This window comes from Mesoplodon mirus (assembly GCF_964341445.2).
Source record: "Mesoplodon mirus genome assembly, chromosome: 4".
In the NCBI taxonomy this organism is placed as follows: Eukaryota; Metazoa; Chordata; class Mammalia; order Artiodactyla; family Ziphiidae; genus Mesoplodon; species Mesoplodon mirus.
In genome coordinates, this window is record NC_138979.1 from 140,098,576 (window position 1) to 140,119,942 (window position 21,367).

At 45.3% G+C, this 21,367-nt stretch overlaps 1 protein-coding gene across 2 annotated transcripts in view; it reads right to left on the minus strand.

The window, feature by feature from the left end:
* Positions 1-66: 66 nt before the first annotated feature.
* Positions 67-21,367, minus strand: part of NID2 (nidogen 2) — a 77,696-nt gene continuing 56,395 nt past the window's right edge. The window contains exons 10-21 of one of the 2 annotated variants that reach the window (XM_082617407.1): positions 20,691-20,819; positions 19,578-19,721; positions 12,516-12,635; positions 11,452-11,682; positions 7,554-7,775; positions 6,776-6,945; positions 4,446-4,575; positions 3,867-4,038; positions 2,889-3,046; positions 1,593-1,716; positions 1,016-1,128; positions 67-743 (exon numbers count right to left, since the gene is read on the minus strand). In XM_082617407.1, coding sequence (XP_082473533.1) covers positions 733-743; positions 1,016-1,128; positions 1,593-1,716; positions 2,889-3,046; positions 3,867-4,038; positions 4,446-4,575; positions 6,776-6,945; positions 7,554-7,775; positions 11,452-11,682; positions 12,516-12,635; positions 19,578-19,721; positions 20,691-20,819 — 1,724 coding nt within the window. In that variant the 3' untranslated portion in view covers positions 67-732. The remainder of the gene's footprint in view (positions 744-1,015; positions 1,129-1,592; positions 1,717-2,888; positions 3,047-3,866; positions 4,039-4,445; positions 4,576-6,775; positions 6,946-7,553; positions 7,776-11,451; positions 11,683-12,515; positions 12,636-19,577; positions 19,722-20,690; positions 20,820-21,367) is intronic. The other variant, XM_082617408.1, reaches the window with a different exon arrangement.

The following is a 21,367-nucleotide window of genomic DNA, read 5'->3' on the forward strand; positions in this document are numbered from 1 at the left end:
AGGTACATGCCACCCCCCGACTTCATTATACATATAGACAATACAGATCCTTAAGTAAGTCATAAGAAAACTTAAAATATTTTATTGGAGTAATCTAGAAAATTTGAGAACTGTTACATCTTTGATATTTATATATAAATGTAGTAATTTCTGTGGGTAATTCTATAGAGGGACTTACAGGATCAGAAAATACAAACTGAAACATTGTAGCACCTTTTAATATAAATAGAAATGCACTTATGCAGAGGTAAAAAAAAAAAAAAAGTTGGCTCTTTCCCATCAGTTCTGCATAGCCTTCTCTACGTCAAGGTTTATGATCTTTAGGATCGTATTTTCATACTGATCACATGTACTTTAATATCTTGGCCAGGAAGAATCTGTAGCAATAGTCATGTTTAGGGTCTTAACGTGCTCTAATTGGTTCTTAGTTCAATTAATTTGATCTTTTAAATATGACATAAGTGTTCATTAAAAGTTGCTTTAATAACCAACAAAATTGTTACCTTTTTAAACTTGAAATAACTTTTGTTTTTAAAAATACAGTAGTAAAGATTGAGGTATAAACTTTTCACAAAATATACTTAGTCTTTTTGTACTGAAAATGTTCATCTTATATATCCAGAACTTCTAATGGCCAATTGCTTTTTCACTTTCTTCACCTTTGTTTGCAGTAAATGTTCTTCAGGGTCCTGATTCCGATTGTAAACTCTCAAGTCCTTTATAATACCATATTTACTTTCTTCCTGTGGAGGGAGGGGACAGCATGTGAGTATTTTATATCCAGTTTGCCACAGCAAGCCTTTTAAAGAGGAAATATCCTAATAGACCTTTTCTTTGTGTATAGTTAAGCTAGGTAGACTTAAGGTAGTAGAATGGTCACCCCTATGTGTTGGCCATTAGCGTTTCTAGGTCAGAGTGGCTCTCACCGGTGGCAGCAGCAGGCCCAGTGTGGTCAGTTACCAGATCTTTCTCTACCTGGCCGATCCAAAGGAGCCACCTGAGCATGTCCGTTTACCTGTTGGGCAGTAGGGGTAGACTGCAGTTATCCCGTAGAGATGAGATCGCTGCTCTGGGAGATACTCATCAGTAAACTGGCCACTGTCTCTATTTACTGATATAACACCATCCCTGGTAACAGAAAGGAAGAGTGAATTCAGAGGATTTAAGGTTGGATAGAAAAAGCCAGTTTATCAGGAAGAGAAATCTCTGCCAGACTTCTAGAATACATTTTTAAAAGTCAATTTAAATCACATAACTAAGTAAGATACCTCATGGTACCATTTAAAGGTAGTCTTTTATTCTCTGAAGATCAGTTTCAGAGTAATGTGCTTCCTTTTTGGATAGTTTTTTACCAAATAGCTCTGCCATTTTTAAGCTACATGTGAGCAATACCATTAAATTTCTGGGTGATGTAAAAGTATGCTTTTAAAAGCAGTAACACTTGAGTGATGTCTGCTAATGGAGAGAGAATGAAATGAAAACTTCAGCAGGAGGGCTTAATAACTAAAGTTGCTTACTAACATTTGGTACAAGTGGTGTGTCCTCCAAAACAGTTTGCCTTTTCAGGCTTGTCCAGAGTGTGTCAGGCTCACCTTCTCCAGTCGGTGTGGTAGAAGTGATCTGCATAGCTCACAATGCTGAAGGGGTAGTTGAGGTTGTTTTGAATAACACGCCGTCCAGTTCCATCAGGTAGTGTACACTCTAGTTTTTTAGTTCCTTTTAAAACATCAAAGAGGGGAAAAGAGATCCTTTCATGCGATGGGAAAAAAAAATCCTTTACCAAAAATAGCGGCAGGTAAATTCATTCTCAAAGGAAACAAAGGTAGAACTAGAGTATTCTATCCCCATTGCAATAATACAAATTAAAAACTGTAAAATTTTCCTATTCTATTACCAGTCCTCAGTTTGTTTAAGAGCATTCTAGTTTTTAGTGGAATTTAAACTCTTAATCCTTTTTTGGAAGAAAGGATTGCATTGACAGAAATCTGGCTAAGTTTCTCCCAAAGTAGGACATTGGAGATGAAATTATATCAGTGTTAAAGTTTGTATTAGCTCTTAAATTGTTACAAACATAACATTTGGACAACTATTAATACTTGCCCTTTGTAAGCAATGTACAATAATAGCCAAGGCTGCCTTTTAACTAAAACCCTTAATTTTTTTTTTTTAAAGACTGTATTATTTTCTAGTTAGGAATAAAAAGTGCCATTTTTCAATGTAAATTTTTAAATAGCTAAATGAGGCAAGAATCTCCAAGTTTCACATTTCTCATGGAACCCTGATTTAAATTTCAAATACTTATTAAAAATATAAATGCAGTATAATGAAACAGCATCTTTTCAGTTGTGCTAATAATGAAATCACACAACAGAAAGAGAGAACCTGGGAATAGGCAACCCAGATTTATTACTGAAGGAAGCCATCCTGCCACATCGCTTTTCACAGAATGTCCTCAGCACGATAGCATACTGACTGTTAAAGTAACAGATGTTTATAAATGTTATAATACTGGCAAAAAAGGAAAATAACTCCTGTTCATTTATCTAAGCCTGTCGATTCCAACAGTAGGTAATATTTATTTTTAACCTAAAAAGTGTGCCAAGTGCCCATGTGGAGGAAGGGCAAGCAGTACAAAAGTAGGTTGGACATAGTACTAGCCCTCAGACTTACCACCTGATTCAAACACATACATCCAGGACCTCAGGAAATGCATCACAGGAGGCATCACAAAGTGTCCTCTAAAAGGAGTAGATCGTTTGCTGTACTCTTATAAATGTAAGCCCGAAGTCCTAAATGGTGGGATTTGGTTTTACTGTAAAACCTGTTAGAGTGCTCACGCTTACTGAACATTGTAGTGTTCTGTATTTGCATTCCATGAGTAGTAGTACCTGCATCTGCCCAGCAGAGCAATTTGGAGAAGGGGTCAAAGGTTAAACCATTGGGTAGTCCGATGTCTTTATTCACTAGAATTCTTCTATTTTCTCCATCTAAAGATGACGATTCAATTTTCGGAGCTTCTCGATTCCAATCTGTCCAGTACAGGTTGCTGTGGATAAATTAAATGGAGAAAGATAAACCTTCCCCAGTGTATAGAACCCAAATTTCAGAACCATCTTTGAGGCTTTTCACTAAGCATTTCTGAGTCAAAAACACTTCGCTGAAAATAAAAGCTGAAGGTTCTTTACTGATTTGAAGGTTTCTCTGGAATTTCATTTGGTAGAAGCCCCATTAAATATGGCAAGAGTTTCTCAAGCTATAGAAATCCTCCCTGATTGTAACAAGTCCTACTGAAACACGGACCAAGTTATACGTCCCAGTTGATGACCTTAGCAATTATCATAGACAGGAAACATTGTTCTTTTGACTGTTGCCACTGTGAAAATGAGGCCAGAGAAATAACATGCCTGGTGTCTGAGTTTTGCTTACTCACCAACTAATGCAGGTAACCTCACTGCAGGTTTAACACTGGGATTTCCTAATGTGTTGCTGGAGGAGACCGACTTCATTCCAGTTGAAGTGCTGTCTCAGGCTTGGCCTGATCGTCTGATCCAAAGTAGCCCCCAGTCTCACTCACATACTCTGAATTCTCTATGTATCACATCACAGGCCTAATAATTTCCTTGTTATCCATTAGTTTACTGTCTTACTTCCTCCTAGTAGAACATAAACTCCATGAAAGGACAGACCTTGTCTTTGCCTAAACAGTACCTGACACCTAGTAGATCCTCAGTGAGTACTATTAACTTAATATATTTTGAACTTTTATGCCCATGTTCTAGACCCTCCCCTACAACTATACTTAGAGCCCAAGGGCTTCAAATGAGGATCTACAGGTAACAGAGGAGAAATAGGGAAGCCCGGCTGACCCTCGGATTGGATCCACAGCGATGGCACGGGGGTTCACCAGGTCCGTGTGGAAGAGGGCCCTGCGCTCAGAGCCGTCCAGCCTGGCCCTCTCTATCTTATCCAGGCCGCTGTCTGTCCAGTACATCGTTCTACGAAAGTGGTCGATGGCAAGTCCTTCGGGGCTTATCAGACCTGGAATAAAACAAAGGCAGCGCTGGAGCAACTGCAGCTATGAAAGGTGAACCTGAAGCAGAGAGCTCTGCTTACCGTGTTTGAATAGTTGGAGAAAAAAAAGTCTTGAGAGTTTCTAAGTCAAAACACACAGAGTCAATAGAGGAACAGATCCTGCGTTAGTTTTTCTGCCACCTCTAGTACCCTCTAGCCTAACAAGACCTCCCAGCCTGATGGCACCAGGCGTCCCCAGGGCTGGGGCCAGGCAGCATCAGCTGTAGCCACACCTTGAATTCTTACTGCAAGCCCTTTCTATTCAGAGTCCTATCAAGAAGGTAGAGGGGAGACTTTGGCATAAAAGAGACAAATAACTTGGACTTGGTAGAACGAAATGGAATGGGAATTGTCTTCTGGGTGAAGCTGCTGACCTGAGTTAATGATGGTCTCGGGCTCTGCTCCCGATTCCAGACGGGCACGGCTAATTGTCCGTCCAGCAACGTCTGTCCAGTACACCATCCTCTCCTGGCAGTCGTAATCAATTCCCACGACTATGGAGCCCTTTGTGACCAAGACACAGAATTGGAAGAATTAGGATTCCTTGCATTTCCCCCGACTTCATGCTCGGCTGCCTCACTCATGCATGGCTGCAGCGAACAACCCTGCATCACATGGTTTTATGGCAGCCAAGCACAGTGGTTAGATGTGTTGGTGATGGAGGCCAACTTCCCGGGGCAGAGCCAGGCTTAGCCACTTGCTAGCTGTGTGACTTTGGTACTGAACTTCTATATGCCTTTGTCTCCTCATTTGCCAAATGAAGATAACAATACGTACTTCACGTGGCTGCTATAAACATTAATACCATAATTGCTTATAAAATATCCCAATCAGTAATTAATATACTGTAAGCTCTCAATAAGCACTATTAGTGGTAAAAACAGAAGGGACTTCATGAAAAGATTAGCCCCTTCAGTGATTAGAGGACAAATGCTAGTCTCAGCGAAGTCAGTCTTTTAATATTTCACTGGACAAAAACTGTGACTCTTTCAAACGTTATCAGCACTTTTTCAAAAAGCCTTTCTAAAATTTGCCAATATATAACAAAATCTACCCTCCCCTCCCCTCCCCTGTGAGATCTTTCTGCTATCTGAGGTGCAGTCACCCTTACCCCCATCTCTGCCTCTTACTCCAAGGCAATCATTTAGTTGTACTCTTGTGTAAAAGAAGATATACAACTTGATGGGTTAAGGAACTGGGGAATAGTGGTCACCTGACCTCTGGCTAGGGAGCTCTCCCCTCCTTCTTTATTACTAAATAAATGATGCAGTCTTCTTTTAAATGCCGAGTCTGTGATATTCCTTTCCAAAACTCTGCACAGAAGTTGCTTCATTCAATTTCCAACCCAGAGTCCTGCTCTGAGAAGCCTGGCAGATGTGCAGAGGCAACATGCAGGGGCCACCCAGCTGTCCCTGAGGTCATGCAAGCTCCCTGCTTGCCTCACAGCCTCCTGGGGCTGTCCTGAACTTATGCCTCTGGGAGAGGAGTCAGTACAGGAAACTACAAGGCAGGATTAAGAGTGGGCAGTTTATATGGGAGGATCTGAAGGTCAAGTACAATTTTAAAATTTAAAGTCATCTGTCTCAGGCACGGGTGCACGGGCCTCCATTAACCCAGGGAATCATGGGATCCATTAACTCATGTAAATGATTTCAAGGTTTCTTGGAGGAAAAAGTCCCAGTTTAAGTTTCCACAAGATGTGCTTAGAACCCATATTCCATTGCTCTTTCAGTTCCACCACCATTACCATCAACAACCCTGCCCTCATCAGAGGCAAGTTCAGAAATGCAGTGAAGCCACCTGACTTTGCTAGAATAAATGGACAGTTAGCTTGAGGTGATGACAATTTTCCCTTTTAGAGAAACTTTACAAAACAGCAGCGAGTGTTTGGAAACGCATACACAACTCACATCTTGAAAAAAAAAAACCCACATTGTTTTCTGAACACCGGCTACTTCTAAACTTTTTTGGACCAGATAAGAGGTTATTCATTAACAGAAGTAAATGTAAACGTGGACGCTGTATTATTCTTTCTCATAGATGAGCAAATACCTAGAGCGTTGAAGTTTAGAAATGGAATTAGGCGATTTTCCATTGTAAGTGTCAGTGCCTTTCTGGTGAACTCCCTTCTCTTTTCAACATTTTAGAGAAGAAATCCCTTCTCCAAAATGGAGTGCCTTGACCATAGGGAGGCTGCTGTCTCAGGAAGCAGCCAGCATCCCCTGGGGAAAGCCCTGTCCGTTCCTTTCCATGATCACACGCTCCCCAAAGTTTCATCTATGGCGGAGTCAGAGAAGATAAGAGGCTGGTCGACAGAACCGAATGGGAGGGCAGAGGGCTGCAGCGATGAGGCCGTCATTAGTTGGCTTCCAGGATCTCTGCAGAGATGTCTATGGCTTAAAGAGAATGCTGGGGACTTGGGTTTACCTTCTGTCATTTTCCCTTGGATCCCCACATGCCCCCTCAATATGCTGACAACTCTGAAATTCCCTTACCACATCCGAAACCCCATGAGCCAACTGGAGAAAGCGGCCTTGGTGAGTCAGACGTGACTCCCAGCCACAGAGAGCCCCCTCCTCTTCTGTGTGTCAGGCTCCCGAAGACAGAAGCCCAGAAACCTTCCAGAATCCCCCTCCACCTCAGGCCTTGCCCAGATCTGGAAACCCGATGCAGACCCGCCCCCCTGGGGAGAAATCCACTTTACATGCAGCGACAGCAGGGTCTTGGCTGTGTCCTTCTGAAGCCTGGTACCATTGAGGGGCAAGTGGCCGATCTGCTGGCCCTGGGCATAGAGCAGGAAGGTGCCCACAGGTGGAGGGGTCACGTCGGGTCGGGGCGTGGGCCGGGCTGTGGGCGGAGCAAGCGTGGGTATACCTGCCGTGGGGAAGAGGAGGGTATGAGTAGCAGAGAGGGAAGGAAACGGGGTGGGTGGGGGGAGGGGAAGAGAAGTTACTTTCCCGCATACCAGAGCCTCCAGAAACATCAAAAGTTTTCACCCTGGGCAGATGTGCTCCAGATGTTCCTTAAAAGAAATTCTAATTTCTAGGTTTTTTTCCCAAAGATCAATTATGTAAATCACTGCCAATTACTGGGGAGGAAGACAACAAAACATTCCCCTCAGAACAAAGGAGAAAGTTTTCTTTTTCTTTTTTTAAGGGAAAAACTCCAGAGCCAGTGTTGTGTCAGCTTCTCTCTGGGGCCCCAGGGTGACACGTGTCCCCTTTCACCCTGGGCTCAGAGTAGGGGAAGGGAGGAGAAACTGCATATCGAATTTAGTTCCAGATGTTCTAATTACAGAAACTGTTAATGACAAAACCAAATGTTAAATCTGAATCGGGATCTGGGGCAGACCAGGTTATAAATCAACACGGCTTATCAGCGACTTCTTCTCTTGGACCTGTTCACCCCTCATTCCCCCACCTGCACCCGCAGCTGGCAGCTTTCCTTCAGGGACACCTCAGATGCTGCCCCTGGGTGCTTACATGCAGGGGTGATGCCTGGCTGGGAGCGGGTGCCCGGCACCTCTCTGCCGTCCTGGTCCACACACCAGCAGAAGTCACTCTTCCCGTGGCACTGCATGGGCACGAAGTAGCCCAGGTCATCGCACTGGGGCACGTACTGGTCGTCCCTTGGTGTGCCACCGTAGTGCTCCAGCAGGCTTTCCCTCCAGCGCTCACAGACGGTCCGGGGCCTCTGGGTGGGCTCTGAGCAGGTGGGGACAAAAAGCCTTTGATTGTGAACCAAGGACGGAATGTAGCATGTGGCTCAAGATCCCCGCTCCTGGCCTCCTGGCCGCCTTCCTCCTCGTGTCCATTAACGATGCCTCAGCCAAGCCCCTGGATGCTGGCCCTGAGTAGCGAAGTGCTCTAAGAAGTTCTCCACAGGAATCAGGAGGAGGGGTCGTCCTGATGCTCCTGTCTCCCTAGGCCAGAAGGATTGTCATCAAGGCCCAGCCACATCAGGAAAGAACAAGAGGAGGTAAGGCTCCTGGGGTGCAAGGCTCGCTCAGCCTGGGAAGGGGCGTCTAACAGTCCTTGGGGACTCAGGGCCTACATGATGCTTAAAGCCAATATTTATTCTTTCTTGTTTCAAACTCCAGGACTTGTGTCTGAGAGGGCTGACACTGGCCAGCGTGTCTTAGAAAGTATTACTGAATGCCCTACTTACGTGGCCCTGAGTATCTGTCCATTGGAAAACTATATTGAGTAAAAGTAAAACCTACTGTAATTAGTATGTGTGAGCGTAGGAAAGTTGGTGGCAAACAACTTGATACTGACTGTGAGACACTCCAGCTCCGTGAAGTCCTTTGGCCGCCCTGCTCTGGGCTTATCTCAAAGCTGAACCTTCTAGAGGCTCCAGCTTCCCACCATGTTGCTCTATCTCCTCCTTTCTCCAGCTTCCTTCCTCATCCTTCCCCCTGCCCCCCATGCCCATACCCCGCTTCCTCACCACCATGCTTAAACTCCTGTTAGCTGCCCTTGCAGAGCAGTTTCTCTGCCTGCAATTTTTTCCCAGACTGCTTCCACAGGGCTGCCAAGGCTCTGTCCCAAACACGGCGGTTCTCTGAGAGGACTGCTCCAGGCAGTTTAACTTGTACAGCCTCCTAAGATAGGATTACCTAAAGGAACTTAAGTAGAAGGTATTTCTTCATTAATTCCTGCAATTCATGCCTATGGTTTGTAGAATCATACAGCCAAGTACCTACTTATACCACCATGTGGATGTGTAACAGAGATCTCGGAGGAGAACAAAAACTGGGCTTTCCCCCATCAAAGCTGCTCTTCCCTAGACTTTTCCATGTCAGTAGACAGCACCTCCATTCTTTCCATTGCTCAGGTCCAGTCATCCCTGACTCCCTTCTCTCACTGTCCACGTCTGATATGTCAAAAAAATGTCAGCTGTATATCTTCACATCTCACCACACCCACCCCTGTCACCTTATGCCAGGATTACTACGACAGCCTTCTTACTGGTTTCCCTGCTTCCATCATCTTTCCTGCCCACCCTTTCCACCACCCCACTGTAAACTCAACTAGCAGCCAGAAAGAGTCCCTTTAAAAAAACTCATTTCATGTCACTCCTTTGGTCAAAACCTCCAATGGCTTCAAAGAACAGTTGGAAACATTACATTTGGGTTCCAGCACCTACACTTCCCCTAGGAAAGGATGGTGAATAAAATCTTCAGAGCTCAAACCCAATGAGCACAACTCCAAGACTCACGACATTTGGGGGAAACGGATGCCCTTCAGGCTGTCTCTATAGCTTATGACCCACAAGAAGCAAAGCTCTTTTTAAAACATCTTGGAGAAGGAGAGACTGACTTCCTCACCCAGATGTGTCTCAAAGGAACCAGAGAAGGAAATGCCACTTCCTCAGCCACTCACCATCCATCACAAGGTGGGATTCCCTGGAGAAGTTCCCAGCACTGCCCCAGATCCACATAACAAACTCAGAGGATCGATTCTCAGGGGACCACCCAACGAGGCCCATCTCTTTGTTTGGAATGCGACACACAGCACAGTCAGCTTCTGGGAAAGCAGCACCTCACGTCACCTACACGTGGGCATCCCAATCATTCCTTACTATTTCAAGCTACTTCTTGATCCAACCATGGATTTATTTCTATTTCTGGTTGGCAGGGTTTTAAATATTTTTAAATTTTGGGCACAGAGTGTTCTCTCTCCCTTCAAAGCTAACCCCATTATGCAGATGAGACTGGTCAGGAATGGCAACCGAAGCCAAACCAGCACCAAGAGAGAAGCTTGGCCATGGGAAAGAGTCTGCACAAAGGAACATGTTCTTCTTTTAGTAATTAACTTTTCATTCTCTTGGCTCCCTTCTGGATTACTGTTCTTAACACATGCCTGTCTTAATAAATTTCATAGAATTCTGAACCATTCCCTTAAGATGCCTCCCAACCATCTGATTTCTTCAAACCACAGCTGGAGTTAGAACCAAGACTTTTTAAGGACTAGGCATGAGTGAAACAGAATTTCTCTGTATTCCTTTTTTTTTTTTTTTTTTGGACCTGCAAAATATTTTCCTAAAAATAGGGACAGAGAGGAACTAGGAGTGTCACTGAGGAAGCAAGGGTATATATACATCTAGATCAAGCATTAACACTTTTTACTTATATGAATCTTAGAACCACTAATGTCCTGGCCATCACAATTCATATTATTGAAAGGATCAAAACTGGTAGTAATTCTCCAGTTCTTACTCTCATACATTAAAAGCCAAGACTAGTACTTATGGAACCCTTTTCAATAGTAAAAATGGATCTTCAGGGGCTTCCCTGGTGGCGCAGTGGTTGAGAGTCCGCCTGCCGATGCAGGGGACACGGGTTTGTGCCCCAGTCTGGGAAGATCCCACATGCCGCGGAGCGGCTGGGCCTGTGAGCCATGGCCGCTGAGCCTGCGTGTCCAGAGCCTGTGTTCCGCAACGGGAGAGGCTACAACAGTGAGAGGCCCAGGTACCGCAAAAAAAAAAAAAAAAGGATCTTTGAATAGCAAGCTCATGGATATGTACAGGAATTATTTTGGCTAAAACAATATCAAACCAATTCTATGTTCTTCATAATAAAGTTCTTCTGTATTAAAAGAAAAAGGTCTTCCCATCTTTGAACAACTCAGCGAGGCGTAGAAACCTGCCTTGGCAACCTGCAGTTGGCATGAACTGTGAGCGCTTGGGAACCACGCCTCACACAGGTGGGGAGTGCTCAGACGGTAACAGACAGGTTCATGTGCTGCATCTCAGATCACGCAGGCTAACAAAACAGGTTCCTGCATCTCTTCTAAAGGTGACAGGAGCAAGAGCGATTCCCCATCGACATGCGAGCCTGGCTAGAGAGGGCTGGGGTTACTTGCTTAGAGCAAACTAGCTGCATCCACCTACCCGTGTCATACTTATTTTTCCCACTGATGCTAAAACAGCCTTCAGACTGTTTCCTGCACTCCAGAAGTCAGAGTTAAGTGATACAAAGTTACATGGGAAGGCCGTTTTCCTTTTGGACAAGAGGCTGGTCTGGCAAGGTCATCAAGCTCTAAGATCTCCCTAAGCTGCAGTAACAGATATGGGCAGTGACCTCAGCCTGACCTCCACACTCAGTCTCAACTTCTAATCTTGTACTTGTCTAAGAGGCTGGAGTCCAACATGCATGTCACGCACAGGTCTCTGTGTCCCTGTAAGATGAACGTGCACATAGGTGTGTGCCCACCATTCAAGTGTTCCTAGGAGGAAGGAGGCTACATGCAAGGATGATGATCAGCCCTGAGTCTGCGTGGCCTGGGCAGGGGTTACAATCTACCCCCCAGTAAGCACCATTCTGCTGCTCTGCCCCAGGCCTGTGCTGGGACCGGGTGTCTGTCCTGACTGGCTTACCTTGTGGTCCGCAGCGAGGCGGGACGGAGCCGGGTGGGGTCCGGGTGCCAGGGACTTCCTGACCATCGGGGTCCACGCACCAGCAGAAGCCAGTGCTGCTGTGACACTGCAGTGGCAGGAAGTGGCCCTGCTCATCGCACTGCGGGATGTGGAGCTGGGCAACAGGATGAGTGCGCTGGGCCTGGGCATCACGCTGCTGGTGCTCACAGGGTCTCAGTCCAGAGGTGGGGTCTTCCAGGACCAGAGCAGAGGAGATACAAAGGAGGAGTAAAAGGCATTGCAACCCATCCACTTTTACCAGCCAGCCTCAAAGTCTCCTGAGGGTTTCTTTTTTTCTATAACTGGAAGACAGGATAACATGGGAAAAATAGCAAGGCGCCGGAATTTTGGAGTCCTGGGTTCTTATTTTAGCTCTGCCACTATCTCCCTAATTTCTCCCTAATTCCCACAGTTTACCCTGTAAGTCCTGGCTGATTATACAGTGAAACAGGCCTCTCCCCTCAGCACTCAGGGTCCTATTGCTATTTGGGTAAAATGAAGAGCAACCCATGACTTCTGTCCAAACATCCTAAGAGACTCCAGAGAAAACAATTAAAAGTGTGTCCATCCCCTGAGGTCCAGAGCTGAAGTCTGAGAAACTCCAGGTCAAGGGCAGTTGCTAGACTGCACCATGTTGGCCACGTTCTACTAGAACAGTCACCATGGGGGCTAACTCCCCGCTCGCTACAGCATGTGCCTCCTGGTCGGTCAGCTTGATCTCAAGGCTTCATCTAAATTGCACTTATCAAGGCAAAGCAGATCACCAAGAGAGTTAACCAGAACTGCTACTAGGTAGGACCATGGATGGGTCATACATCAGGCCTCCCAGGATGCTAATAACCAGTGAGTGAACTATCAATAAACTAGGCAGCCAGAAATAATGCAGGAAAAAATTCAGAGCCTGGAAAATCCACCAACTCAGGCCTCAGACCCGGATAAGTCAAGAGTGGGCTGAGGTGCTGTAGAAAAACAGCATTGAAGGATCAGGGAGTTTTCTGTGCCTGATCTGGCCCCCCAGACCTTACCAGGTGTGCACTGAAATCCATCCCCATGATATCCAGGTTGGCAACGGCAGGAGAAGGAGCCAGGAGTATTGGAGCAGGTGGCTGAGGGGTGACATCTGTTTTCCGAGCATTCATCAACATCTGCAGTGGTCAGGGAGGGAGAGGGAGGGAGGGAGAGGGAGGGAGGGAGGGAGGGAGGGAGGGAAGGAAGGAAGGAAGGAAGGAGCATGACTTCACTGCACACAATCTATGCCACCACGTGGCTTTCGTGCACGTGGATCAACCATGAGGGCTCCACTTCAGAAGACCCTGGGCATGAGCAGAAACACGTCGGCACCTTAAAGGCAAGCTCAACAGTCCAAAGTCGAGCGACACGTTCAGTGTAGAAATCAAACATATACTTCACAGAGAAATATATCCTGGCACCTTTCATCTACAGTGAATTCCAGGAAGTTTTTACCTTTGAACTAGCCTTTAGTCCATAAACCATTCATTCCCTTCCGTTGTATTCCATATAATAAATATATGTAACAATAGTTTTTTTTTTTTTCCTTTCCTTATTGGCACCATCTCCCTGTAGCACTGATTTACAGATGCAAAGAACCCATTGAGGCTCCAAATACTTCTTCAACTAAGTTAGAAGCACATTCAGTCTTACATAGTCAGAGAGTCATACTACCTAGAATGCCCAATTAATCAGAAATTTTCTTTATTTTCCACCTTTAGAAGAAATAGAGAAGTAAAGAAATAGAAGTAAATAGAGAAAAATATTATCAGAGATTTTGAAACAACACATAGAAAAGAAAATCTAAATTTGTCTGACTTATCAGTACAAACAATTCAGGTCCCAACATTCTCCATATGGTACCATGAGGATTAATTATCACATTTCTCAAAACTGCAACATCCTGGAACTTCAAACAAAGGCTGACTTACATTCCTTTTATTTACTGAAATCAGCACAGGCTGACGATAGCAAGACACCACCCCCGCTCCACCCTGCTGCCAAAAAATAAATAAATAAAAGTCTGAAAATATAACTGTTGAAACCAATGGCCAGTGGTTGAGATAAGCCATCTTCAGGGACAGGAAGTCTTCCTGAGTAAAAGAAGGATAAAGGGTGTAGATCTGATCAAGGCTCAACTGAAAATAAAACAGAGTAGTCACATCTGAGGTAACATCCAAGAAATGTTTTTAAAATGTGTGAACAGGGAAAAATGTGGGACGGGGTGATCGGTGTAAAACCTAGAGAAGAGGAGGCCCAGAAGGAGAGAACTGCATCAATTCCGTACAGCTCGTGCAGAGACACATCGCACCCTGGAAGCCAGAGACTTACAGCCCTGAATGTAATGCAATCAGATGTGGCTCCTTGCCCAGCCTCCGGGACCCAGGTGAAATCTCTTCTAGGGCGATCAGTGCCACCCTTGCTGTGACCATGCTTTCACTGAGCCACCTTCCCATGACTAAGGGCCTTTCCCAGGTACCAGTAAGTGGATGTGCTGGATACACAACACAGGCCTTCTGTTCAGGGGAGATGAGTCTCTAACATCGTAATTAGCAATGTGATTACTTATACTGCTTATCCTCAGGCTCAGGGAGTTTACTGCACGTAAATCAGTTTACTCTGAAGTCCAAAACCCTTGAATGCCCGACACAACCAAGTTTAATGCCACCCAGAGAGGCTCTGCCTAGATGAGCAGTGGGCCTGTCTAGTCACCTTCCTTTCACTGACAAAGGCTGCAAAGTGGTTATAAATTCATTTGCAAGGTTAGAATCAAACAAGGTTTGCTGGTTAGCTCCTCAGTTAACCAAAAATAAACCAAATAAAAATAATTACAACAACAAAAAGCTTATCTCCAATCCAATCATCATGGCTTCTATATTGTCATATTTAATTATCTTTGAGGTTGGCCCACTGTCTCTTCATAAGGACAACTCACATGCCCAGCTGGATGAAGCTGGTGCCCATCCAGATCCTTGGGACTGGAAGATGCTATAAAACCAAAGCTGTAAAAATTAACGTCCAGCCAAATGCAGGAAATTAAAGCTATTCATAATGCATATGCTAAAAGTACTTCTCATGGTAACAGGAACCCCAGGCAATGGCAGGAAGCAGGAATTCCTGAGATACAGGGCCTATTTCTAGAAACCACGGATCAGTTGCTTGTGATTATTTTTGAACTAAGAGAAAGAGGACTCCCCAGAGGTACCGAGTCATGATCTTTTTTTTTTTTTTTTTTTTTTTTTTTTTTTTTTTTGCGGTACATGGGCCTCCCACTGTTGGGGCCTCTCCCGTTGCGGAGCACAGGCTCCGGATGCGCAGACTCAGCGGCCATGGCTCAGGGGCCCAGCCGCTCCGCGGCATGTGGGATCTTCCCAGACCGGGGCACGAACCCGTGTCCCCTGCATCGGCAGGCGGACTCTCAACCACTGCGCTGCCAGGGAAGCCCCCCGAGTCATGTTCTTAAAGCCTATGGCCTAGGAATTCTGATCAGACCCGAAAGAGCAGCCATCCTCCCACAGATACCAAAGTCATGGGGAGACAATAACTGATGAACGACCAACAGGGAGAAAGTCTCTGAAGAGACTGAAAGCATCACAAGTGAGCAACACCTGTCCCCCAAAGCTGGAGAAGTTTAAGACCCCCTGAAGCACAGTGTCCAACACCTCTTTGGAGAACCTTGCACCGTGACAGGACACTGGAGCCTCGCCAGCTACTCCAGGGCCTGGGTACAGAGCAGGCTACACCCCTCCTTAGGCGGGGGAAACCAGAGCTTTTGTGTAAAGGAGAAGTCTTCCCAATTTCACAGGTGGTCAGGTGTCAAGAGAAAGTGCAGAGAGATTTTCAACCCCTTGGCAAGGGAGGAGCTTCCTGTTACACCACTGGGGACGGGGGCTGCTTAACCATCGCTGTTGGGCTCTTCAAGGACTGGTAGAGCACTGAGGTCAAGGCAGCGAGGTCCAAGGCAGAGTGGAGCCCCTTACCCGTCAGATGACGCAAGGTGGCTGATTCTCAGGGTAATTCTCCATTCTGTCCTCTGCCAAGCTGCTAAGAAAACCTGTCTGGAAACTGTATTAAAAATTCTCTCTTTTGAGTTCATACTTTGGTGCTTCAACATTCTTCTCCCTGCCTTACTTCTGAGCCCACACCCAAAACCAGCTGAAATCCCTTCAAAACAAACCCAACCCCTGGACTCGAGCGTCCCCCTCTCTACCTCCCCTGCTTTGCTTTTGAACCACCCAGTGAAATTTCCTGGCGTCAACTCAAATCGACCCTCCTCCAGACCCCAACAAAGGCTTCGGCCCATGAGTTCTTGCTCCCCACCTACTCGGCAAGAACCCTGCTGCTGGCTGTGCCCTTTGGATCCTGCGTGGCATGCAGTGACCCGCTCTCTGGGACCTATGAGTATAATCAGCTTCTTCTCTGCTTCTGCTGTGGCCACGCCAACTTTACTATACCTTACCCAGCATCTACATGCTTCCAATAGAAACCACGAGAGAAGACAGTGTAAGTACCTCTCCTCACAGCCCTTCTCTGGGTAATGGGCCATCTGTAACCCAGTACCTCGACTCACACGTGAGGAAAGGTCCCAGCTCAAAACATTCTGCTTTTCCACCCGGCAGCATCATCAAGATCTGCAGGGACAAACATGCCTGAGAAATATCCAGCTCACACCAATGCAGGGCTGAAATCAATCCCCACTGAGGGGAGCTGGAAAGATTTCATTCTAGTTGCACAAAAGTAATTCCTCTTCGTGACTCAGACTAGGTCAAGAACCCAAAGCCAAGTGCAGCCTCCCCGGGGAACCTGGTTTTTAACAAACTGGCTGGAGAAAAACCCACACACCCTTTTAATGCTAGTTTGATGGAGTGAAAACAAATGTGTGTTTCAAGTGTGCACACCTTCCACAAAATAGAGCCTTCATCTCTATTTTTCTCTTTTTTCTCTATCCCTATGGTCACTGGGACACATGCACACTGGGACATGCCTTTAAAAATGCACACACACACACACACATTTATATACTTATCCTGCAAGCCTCCTTCATGATTAGCCCAGCCTGATTTAGGCACAGCACAGGTATTTAGGAAAATGACTATTCATTCTCTACTACCCCACAGTCTGGAAGCTTGGACGGCAACCATAGGGTAACTATGGCAGGCAGCCTCTCAGGTGGTCCCCAAAGATCCCTTCCTCCTGATAGTCAGTGTCTTATGTAATCCCCTTCCTTTGAGTAACTTGCTTCCAACCAAGACACTAAAGCAGTATTGAGGGGATGTCATTTTTGTGATCACTGCCAACCTGCTGGCAGACCCCCTGCTGAAGGCTTTGATGAAGGAAGCTACTTTGTAGGAGAGGTCCGCGTGGCAAGAAGCTGAAGGTCACCTCCAGGCAACAGCCAGCGGGGACCCGTGGCTCTCAGTCTGATAGTCCTTGGGGAACTGAATCCTGCCAATAACCATGTGAGGCTCTTTCCCCACCTGGGCCTTCAGATGAGGCCCCAGGTCTGACAGAGACCCCCTGACTAGACCATATAGAGAATAATAATGTGTATTGTTTTAAGCTGCTATGTTTCGGGGGAATTGGTTATGCTGCAGTAGATCACTAATACACTGGGGAAGCAATGGATGGGATTGGCCTATTTTTAAGTTTGTGGGTTCCAGATAGAATCTCAAAAATAGAGAACCAGAGATGAAACAGGGACAACTGAAAATGGCAGAAATCAGCAAGAAGACAACAATAACAAAGAATGACAACCCTATAAAAACTCCCAGCATGGAAAAGTAGCTAATTTCAGGATCCTAATATGACCCCCAAATGTAACCCAAGTCCTACAGGACAAGCAGAAGTTAAAAGAAGGGAAAGAGAGTGATTCTAGAAGGGGTTAGGACAAGAAGCAGCTCACCTACATTAACATTCTGATTTTAACACTCATCACATCTAAGCTGCAATAATTTCAACTTCTTTGTTTTAAACCAAAGCCCTAAGGAATGAAATACTTTCAAAACACCATCTCTGCTGACCTGAGCAGCCAGATGTTTAAATATGAAATTCTACTGACAAGATTTTTTCCTTTGTGCATTCTCGTTTCTGAGAGCCAGTAGTGTGTGAAATCGAACTGAATGATGAGTCCCACGAGGTAGAAAGAGCAGTATTTCCACTGTGGGGCTTAGCAGAAACATGAGAAGTTTATGTGCGTCACCTGACACCCCTCCCTCCAGACCTAGAGGGTACCTCTGTCTGTACAGAGTATCTATTACACATGGAGCTCTCTGGCCGGTCAACTGGGACAAGCATCTGTGACTTACAAATCTGCCTCATCCTAACTTGAAAAGCATATGAGCTCTGTCTAAACCTGGGGGTGGGACTTCCCTGGTGGCTTAGTGGTTAAGAATCCGCCTGCCAATGCAAGGGACACAGGTTCGATCCCTGGTCCGGGAAGATCCCACATGCCATGAAGCAACTAAGCCCGTGTGCCACAACTACTGAGCCTGCACTCTAGAGCCCGTGAGCCACAACTACTGAGCTTGTGTGCCACAACTACTGAAGCCTGTGTGCCTAGAGCCCGTGCTCCGCAACAAGAGAAGCCACCACAATGAGAAGCCCGTGCACTGTGACGAAGAGTAGCCCCCGCTCGCCACAACTACAGAAAGCCCATGTGCAGCAACGAAGACCCAACGCAACCAAAAATAAATAAATAAAATTGATTCTTTAAAAAATAATAATAATAAATAAATAAACAAACAAACAAACCTGGGGGTGTTTTTAGGGAGAAAAAAAAACCTCAGGGTTGAACTGAGCCACAGCTTTGGGTCATTTCAATATAAACTATGTTTTCAGAAGTAAACCATACAGCTGAGCTTCTGTACAGCAGAAGTGGAAACATTAAAGAGCCAGGTTCAGACAATCCCTAAAAACCCCACATCTGGAAAGCAGTAGAGGGGCTGTGCTGCCCTGACATGTCTGTTCTGTCAATAACATATGACTTCAGGCTGCTGGTCCACTCAGCCTGTCCTGCTGAAACCAAAGGGAAAAGGAAGGAGGAGGAGAATCAAACATCTAGCGAGGAGGTCAGGGCCAAGCTATTCGATCAGTTAAGAAGCTCCCAGGAGTTACAAGGCTGTTCTTAGCAAATCAGCTCAGTGGGCCCAGGTATACGGGGGCAGAGGCAAGAAGCAATTTGATGAGACAGGGAAAGCCTGCATTTTAGGTTTATATTCCTAAAACCAACCCTTTTCCCACCATCCTCTCATTCCCAGTGTCTCATTTAACCATTATTTGTGTGCATTACTGCCAGATGTTTTGAAGATCTTTAGTGATTATGTAGATTTACTGAATGATCTCTATATTAAGGTACTACTAATCCCAGTTTCATGAACATTTATAATCAGTATTATGCCTAGTTTTTCAGTAACAACCTCATACATTTCTAAGTTAAATTTCAACAGTTAGTCCTGCTTTCTGGTTTAGTGATTTTATAAAGTTCAGTATGAAGTCTTAAAGATAGTTAGATTTCTGGGAGAAAAGCTTTGAGTACTTAGGTATGCATTAATATCCTTTTATATCTGTGGATTTATTTCTTCTCTCTCTCTCTCCCTCTCCCCTTCCAGAGAGAGAGAAGAAGGAATAAATTACACAGAACTGTATGTATGTTTAGAGATTGCTTAAATTACCACTTCACGCAAGGGAATAGCAACTAAAAATTAGGCAGGACTGGAAGTGCTGAATTAAGCCATTAGCCAGAGAGACTGAAGGATGGAGACTTCCTCCCAGGAGGATATATGCCTTTCCCCACATCTCTCCTGGCTACACTAGCTCCAGGGAACAGAAGGTTACAAGCTGGCAGGGTCTCCCCGCTGCTCCAGGCATGGCTCTTCCAAGGACAACCATACATGCTCAACAATCTGGTCCCAGGGCAAACACCCTCGGCCTCTCTTTCTGACTCAAAGGACACCTTTTCTTTCTCTTTCGGCAGTTCCACAGCGGTGTGAGTCAAAGGAAGGGAGAGGCTTCTGAGAGGGCCTGGGGATGTGCATCCAAAGCAATGTTCAGGGTCGCTGAGGCCGCCCACAGTTACTCACCGGTGCACTGGTGCCCGTCGCCGGCATAACCAGGCAGGCAGGCGCAGCTGAACGAGCTGCCTCCGTGGTGAATGCACTGGGCCTGGCTGGCGGGAGCACAGTTGTGACGGCCATCCTCACAGGGGTTGGGAGGTGGGGCGATCACTGAAAAGAGAAGAAGGCAAGGATGTCCAAGAGCCCAGGCCTGCGAATGGGTGAACCCTGCACACCAACAGCATCAGGACATCTAGGGGCTTATAAGGAATGCAGGTTCTCAGGCCCCAGAGCAGAGCCAGTGAATCAGAATAGGAATTTTAACAAGATCCCTAGATGGTTTGTATGCATATTAAAATTTGAGAAGTGCTGATCATGGTTTGTGGCTATAACACTAGGCATGAAGATCAGTCATCAAAAACTGTCCTTGATTAAAGTTTATAACTCCCCAGAGCACTGCTGCTTTGCATGCCTGCATACGTACGTACGTACACACTCTCTCTCTCTCACACACACACATACACACACACACACACACAGAGTCTCTGTGATCGCTACTTTTTCATCTCACTGGATTAAAAAGTGGGTTGTCTCTAATATCATCTTGCTCTAACAGTGGGATGAATTTGCAATTCTAGTTCTTTTGGATCCACTCTTTGGTCAAGTATTTTTCTGGAATTCTAGAAAGGCTATATTTATTACAGATGGAGCTCTTTGACCAGTCAAGTGGGACACGCCTCTTTGAATTACAAATCCATTTCATTCTAATTTGAGAAACATTTGACCTCTATCTAGACCTGTTGGTATTAGAGAAGTTCATAGTCTTGTTACACGATTGGGCCAAACACCAAGATACACAGCAGTCCCGACAGAGGTGAGCATCCTTCCATAACTTACACCAAAAATATCTATTTAGAGAAAAACAACAACACAACAACACAAAAACACCCAAACAAAAACAAAACCCCAACAAACAGGGCGGAACTGAGCCATAGCTTTGGGTTATTTCCATGTAAATTGTCTGTTTTCTAGAAAACCATCCAACAAAACTTCTGTATAACGGAAGTGGAAACAGTAATGAGTCCAAGAGCAAGGTTCGGCATGATTTTGGCCAAAAAGAGGCACAGTTTTGGCACTCACAGACGCAGGTGTGCCGGTCGTCTGCAAACTCATAACCACTCCGGCACTCACACCTGTAGCTTCCCAGCAAGTTGACACACACAGAGTTGGGGCCACAGCGATGGAAGCCAGTTGCACATTCATTTACATCTAAGAAGGAATAAGAACAGAAAAGGCTGCTTAAACCAAAGTCCCCACAAGTGGAAGGTCTGCAAGCTCAATGTTCTCTCACCCCTAAGAGGTTTCAATGGGACTAATGGTTGGTAGACTCAACAGGGGTTGAAATGTACGCTGTCTGAGCACTAGATGTCGTTGCATGTTGCAGATCGTCATAAAAATAAACATTTATTTCAAGTCATTCAAGTATGAGCCCCAGGGGGATATGTTTTGAACAAATATTCTGCAAATTCTTTAAACATTTAAACAATTCTGAACATTTAGAAGAGAAACACACAAAGTAACGATTTTTCTTTTAAAATGTAAAGAAATTTCCACTACTGCTTTTGAGATACAGTAAGTGAAAGAAATAGGTGAATGTCTGAAATCTGAAGGTAACCAGAAAATGTACTCTTTAATGAATGTAAAAAATACTTGATTCTGTCTTAAAATGACAACATTTGAGAATGTAAAATATCCAGGAGTTACAATAGCCATTTTCAGAGTCCAAGCCAAAAATACCCACCTCCAAACTACCCTCT